Source organism: Neopsephotus bourkii, unplaced genomic scaffold, assembly GCF_033783945.1.
Source record: "Neopsephotus bourkii isolate Nb327-2 ecotype Australia unplaced genomic scaffold, CSIRO-AGI_Nbou_v1 NB_668, whole genome shotgun sequence".
NCBI lineage: Eukaryota > Metazoa > Chordata > Aves > Psittaciformes > Psittacidae > Neopsephotus > Neopsephotus bourkii.
The window spans coordinates 1268618-1274617 of record NW_026901167.1 but is presented as its reverse complement, the minus strand read 5'-3'; the positions used below and the strand labels follow the sequence as shown (position 1 = coordinate 1274617).

General features: G+C 51.6%; 1 protein-coding gene across 2 annotated transcripts in view; it reads right to left on the bottom strand.

Moving 5' to 3' along the window:
* Positions 1-2999: 2999 nt before the first annotated feature.
* GPC3 (glypican 3) overlaps positions 3000-6000 on the bottom strand; it is a 130315-nt gene continuing 127314 nt past the window's right edge. Inside the window, exon 8 of one of the 2 annotated variants that reach the window (XM_061353228.1) lies at positions 3000-4142. In XM_061353228.1, the coding sequence (XP_061209212.1) occupies positions 3970-4142 (173 nt within the window). In that variant the 3' untranslated portion in view covers positions 3000-3969. The remainder of the gene's footprint in view (positions 4143-6000) is intronic. The other variant, XM_061353229.1, reaches the window with a different exon arrangement.

Sequence of the window (6000 nt, the reverse complement as noted above, 5' to 3'; positions counted from 1 at the left end):
CAGCCAGGACCTGCCCTCTGGGTTGGTGACATCTCCCTTGCCGTTCCCATAGCTCAGCACACACTGGTTTGACTCAAGAGCAAACCAAACCACCAGAGAGCACAGGATTACACATGTTCCCCTTATGCAGACCCTCAGGAGCACCCTGTGTCCAGCTGAAACGTTTGCAGACACAGCTGGTGCTCTCAGCATCCTCCGTGCGGGGGGCTCTTTGATTCAGTTGGAAGCCCCAGTGAATCCAGCCCCACATCCCTGCTGGGTGCCCGCTCCAGAGTGCCTGAGGCTTTGCTCATGGAGATGAATGAGCAGTTCTGGAAAAGTCCCTGAAAAACAGCCTCCAGACACTGGATTTCACTTCCCAAAACAGCGCAAGCCACCAGCACCAGCTGCTCCCAGCAGCTGCTGCGTGCGTTCCAATAACACCATTCCAGCACTAAACTATTAGTCAATTGATTAATGAACTGGGACTTCCCATCCAACAGCAATATTTGGGGTTTAAACTCTAATTTGAGGTGTAGTTAGTACAGAAATACATTACACATGCTAAGCACATCCCCAGCCTCAGACACGGGGAAGGGTGCTGCCCTCAGCCCCTTTTCAAGGCTGCTTGCGAACGCACCCAGACATGCAGCGGCTTTGCTGCTGCTCAGCCCCACCTGCATGTGGGATGTGCACGGTGCTGGCAGGCTCCTGTCACCCCACTGCTGCCAATGGAGCTTAATGAGAGCTGCAGCTCTGGCCGGGAAGCAGCAAGGTTAACCAGGAAAGGCTCAACCGCCTGAGACTGGAGAAGACTGGAAACCTTCCCCAGGTCACTGGGCCTTTGGGCAGCGCCAGCACAAGGTGCCAATGCCATGAGGCATGGCCAGGACACGGTGCTGGCAGCCAGGATCTGCACAGGGACAGTCAGGGATCAGAGTCACAGACAGCACAGGACCAACACAGGGTCTCACTGCAGGGCTTGAAACCAGCTAGAAAAGGGCTTTTCCAAGTTTCTTTTTCTTTTCCAGCTGTGCCTCCACAACAGAACCCCTCTCTTCGGCTGCTTTTCCCTGGCTGGGAAGAGTAAATATCCACTGGCAGAAAACCAGGCAGGTATTAACACTGGTGATAGCCTTGCTGGCCAGACGTGGCCACTGCCAGTGCTGGAGCCACAGCACCACGTTATCATAGTGCTGGGAGTACAACCGTGACACTGCCCCAGCACCTTCCATCCCGCACCACCTCGACCCATAGAAACACTATATCATATAGATAATCGATATACTCATTACCAATATGTATGCTAATGTATACCACTACTGCTGCTACTGCTGTTAACAAAGAAAGCTTCAGATAACCTTGCCTGTGTTAGTGTTCAACCTGCGAGTCCTGGGACAAGGCTCCAGGGACACGCGGCCAGGGAAGGTGACAGTGCCCATCTTCTGATGGAGACAACCCATGGCAATGCAGGTCACAGTAAGCAGAGAAACAAACAGGGAACAACTATTCCTTTCTCGTCCTGACATGGCAATGAAACACTGCCCAAACTGAACGCCAGCTTTATTCCATCTTGGTGGCCATGGCATCCCTTGCCAAACCCACTGTAGGGTAAAATTCAGCAGCTGTTTTTACCAGCTATAATGCCTTATGTTGTAAGCTTGGCAGGTAACAAGCTCAAAAGCTGGGTTTTTTTTTTGTGATCTCCTATCATAACAAAGTCTCCAACAAGCACAGCTTTGCTAAACAGCATGTCTGTGCAATGGGGAACCAGGCTCAGCACGCTACAGAGGGGTCTCTGCTGAGAAGCATCAGCATCGCTCTGCGGTGATGCAGTCAGGCTTTGTGAGACACACAGCAAGGCACAGCCCACACCATCACCCAAAGAGAGAATGAAAGCACGCTGGCCTGAACAGCCAGTGCTGCCATCCCATCCTGCTGCTTATCTGAGGCAGCAGCAGCAGCACACAGAGTATTTCCAACACAGAGGAGAGAATGTCCCTGTGATGGTACCTTGTGAGGCAGAGGGAGCATGTAATCTCCCAACAAACCCAGCATCCTGCTCCCACCTCCAGTGCTCCAGAGGGATGAAAGGAAAATGATCAGAAGGGAAGAAGTGATGGAAATTCAAGTGGTGCTAATAAAATATTCCCTTTGGTGGAGCAGAGGCTCATGAGCACAGCCAGCTGAGGTACAGAGAGCAGGGCTGATGGGGAGAGCAGGGCCTGAGAGACAGAGCGGACTGCAATTTGGTCTGTGAACATATAAAATACAATACACATCTGCATCCATAGAACCACAGAATCAGCTGGGTTGGAAAAGACCTTTACCATCATCAGGACTGCCCAGTCCACCACTAAACCATGTCACTAAGGGCTTCATCCACCCATGCCTCAACACCCCCAGCGCTCACCCCAGTGCAGGTGGGGTATGAGGGCTCTGAAACCCAGACCCCATCCAGCTCTCTGACCATCAACCATCAGGTCACGCCGGGGCTTAGCCCAAATCCTCTCCTCTCCATCAGGAGCAGTACTTGGAAGTGAAGGTCCCCATGCAGAGGAGTGGGGTGAGCAGCCAGCTATCCCTCTGCCACAGCTCCTGGAGCACCTCACACAGTCCCAACACTTTAAATCAGGGACAACCAGATCAGCCCCACTGCTCAGACTGGGCAAAGCTTCTGCTCCCCAAACCACCCGATTGTGTGGTTTGGATTTATCTGCTTTCTCCTAAACACGAAATTGCTCTTAACAAGGTCTGAGACACATACATGCCTAAAGCATTCACTCGTGTGTGTGTGGATATAATCACCCTAGTAAAGGCAGCATCTTAAACAGAAATACGCACTCATTTTGGCCAGGAAACAAACCAAACCCTCCCTGGCCCTAGCCCATCCTTTTAATGAGATTAAGCCAAGTCTCAAGCCTCTCCATGGTGCCCCTGTTGGCTTTTCCAGGCTGCCCGCTCCAGGAACGAGACAGAGCATCACCTTGCACACATGGGAGGCTACTTCCAGTGCAACCTTTATAGAGCAATCAATCTTTATTTTGGAGATAGCTTAAGTAAAGTAACATGCAAAGAAACACATGAGTAAGAGTCTCATCTGCCTCGGGCTTCTGCAAATCCTTTTCTTTTCCTCGCTTGCAGCACAATGAGTTGGATGCTGTTATTCATCCCTGTAAAGCACTGCGTGTACCTCCATGCCGTCTGTCCTTTGGCTGGAGCTCGGTTTGCAGATTTCCCGTGGGAAAGGAGGTGCCTCTCTTCTGCAGAACACAACCAGGGCATTGCACGGGCCATGGGGATGCTGGTGCTGAAGGGCTTCGCAGGACCTGGCTGGGATGCCAGCAGCAAAATCACCTTCAACTTGCCACAGTGCAGGTGCGCTTGGTGCCCATGGGAGCACGTCTGCCTGACAGTCCCCATGCACCACAACTCCTCATCTGCAGCATCTTTCTTCCTGCCGCACGGCTGACTCTCTCTCTGCCCTGCCTTCACCTGCCCTCTGTGTGTGCCTGGCCAGGTTCCTAGGGGTGAGCCTCGAAACTGGAGTTAGTACAAAACCTGCTTGAACTACAGACAAAAACTGTATTAAGTCAAGTAGGATCAGGGGTCTGATACTTGCTGAGAGCATTTCATGAACCGTAGGCGTTCTAAGCCCCACACACATTCAAATGACTCAAGGTGAGATAAGGTCTGTGGCTGAGCAGCAAGGGAGACCTCATTCTTCCACACCTGTGAGGAACTCAGTTTAATACGAACCTTCTTATATTGAACAGGATTATCTTTAAAAAGCACTGCTACGTATTTACTCATTTACCATGAACAAACCCCTTTAAGTTGTGGGTTTTTTCATGGGAAGATACCAGATTCCTTTATAAAACCCACTCAAGTCGTTCGTTCTGTCCTTGGAAATGTGCATATATTCCAGAAGAGGTTCCAAATGTCTTCCTCAGTAAGAAAAGGGCCCTGGAGCAATGCCAGCAGCACTGCTCACAGCTTGTGGCCCAGCAGCAGCAGGAGCAGGGTGATGGCAGCAGCAGGGCCGGGGCAGGGGGCTGCATTCCTGGGGTCACTGTTGGAGACCGTGGCACCACCTTTGCTTTGCTGATTTAGAAGCTGCTTGTTTGCAGAGGTGTCGTCCATATCCAGGTCATATGCCAGCTCTGGAGGAGAAGCAGAGAGGTGGTTAGTGTTAGTCACATCCCAACACACGGCACATTCAGCTCCCACCAACGCCAGAGTCCCCAGGACAGCAGGAGTGAGGAAATCCAGGCGAGCCCACAAAGTTCCCCCGAACCCCAGGGCTTGCTCTCCAAACATCTCCTGGTTGGAGGACGTGAGGAGCTCTGCATTTCTGCAGTCTTAGTGAAGGATGTGCAGAAAAGGCTCCTTGCAGCACTTACAACACATCCATCCCATCCCTGTCCACCTCATCAAAGCACTGGAGAGTGTGGAATGCAGATGGAGCACGCACCCCAGCCATGCTGGTGTTGCAACACGGGGACTTTGAGGCGAAGCATGAGAGCTCCAACCCAAAACTATGTCCGGTATAAAGGTTATGATAGCCCTGGCAGAGGAGCATGACATTAATGGTCACAGTCACCCTGGTCTCCCAGGGACATGGAGGAATAAAACAGTCCAAAGACACCATGTGGAAAGGCAAGAAACCAGCAACTATCAGGGCCAAGAACAAAAAGCTCAAGTTGTTTTAACATCCATTAGCCAGATCCACCTGAGGCATTTGTACCTGCCAAGCATCTGGACCGACTGGGTGTCCCCATGCTTCACTCAAGGCAATGGGTCCCTCACTCCCCTTCTCATGCTGCTGCAGTCTCCTTCTGGGGGCCAAGTTTCTCTCCTGGATGGGACTCATTTAAGCCAGTTCATCTCATCCCCAGAGCCTGGCCTGGAGGGAGCCAGTGCTTTCCACCAGAAGATACCCTGGCTCAAGCCTTTCAGAAGCCCCCATAGATCAGCAGCATGCTGATAGGTTTGGATCACCCCACCCCACCCCTGAGAAAGCATCCAGAAGGCTGAGCAAACACTCTAGCTGGAGAACACTGCATCAATCCAACGAGCAGCACTGCCAAGGCAAACAGGCAGTATTTCTCCATCAGAAATACCCAAACATTGCAAAACAAAGGCAGAAGGATGGTAGCGTGACAAGTGAGCCAGCCCAGGCCATCACAGAGGGTCGGAAATGCTTGAATGGGAGCAGACATCCACACACACAAAGGGCCTGGTGCAAGCAGATTCCCACAGAATCTGTGATTCCCCTTCTCCACAGCCTTCCTGATTTTCTTCTGCAGGGTCCAGATGCGCTGCTGTGCTCAGAGCTGCACAGCCATGGGCAGAGCAGAAGGGGCCACCCTGAGAGGGATGCTCCAGGAGGCCACCCCTGCCTGTCCCGTGCTGCTTTCCAAGCACAGAAAGAACACATCCCTCCGGCACACAGGATGCTCAGGCTCTGGGATAGGTTGGGAGCAGCCTGGCTGCACCATTTTGTTCCCCTGAGCTCATTTCTGTGGAATACGTGATTTTGAGTTAATAAAAATCACAGCAGATTATCCCACGGTTGGTTGGTTTACACCAGACCCCTCAGCTGATGCAAGGCCCCATCAGGGCAACGACGCCTGCCCTGGTGTGCTTTGGAAAGTGTTTCTACACCCTCCACACACTCCTAAGACTTAAAAGATGCTCCAGGGGGTCACCCTACCATCAGGCTTCCAGGCCAGCAATCTGCAGCGCTTTTAGGGCAGAACAGTCTCTTCTCAGACATCCTGGCAAACCTAGGAAACTAACTCCTCTTGCCTTCCCTTTAGAAAAGAAAGTTGAAACAAAAGAGTGTTTCAGCAAGGTCCTTAAGAGCACAAAGGGTTTTGACGTTCCCATTTAAGTCTCATTCTGCACTGTAATTTACGAGATGCAATGCAGCAGCTCCCTTGTGCTGGAAACATCCAGCCAAAGTGTCCCAGATAGATTGCTTCAAACACCATCTTTTACCTGGGAGTTTTTCACATT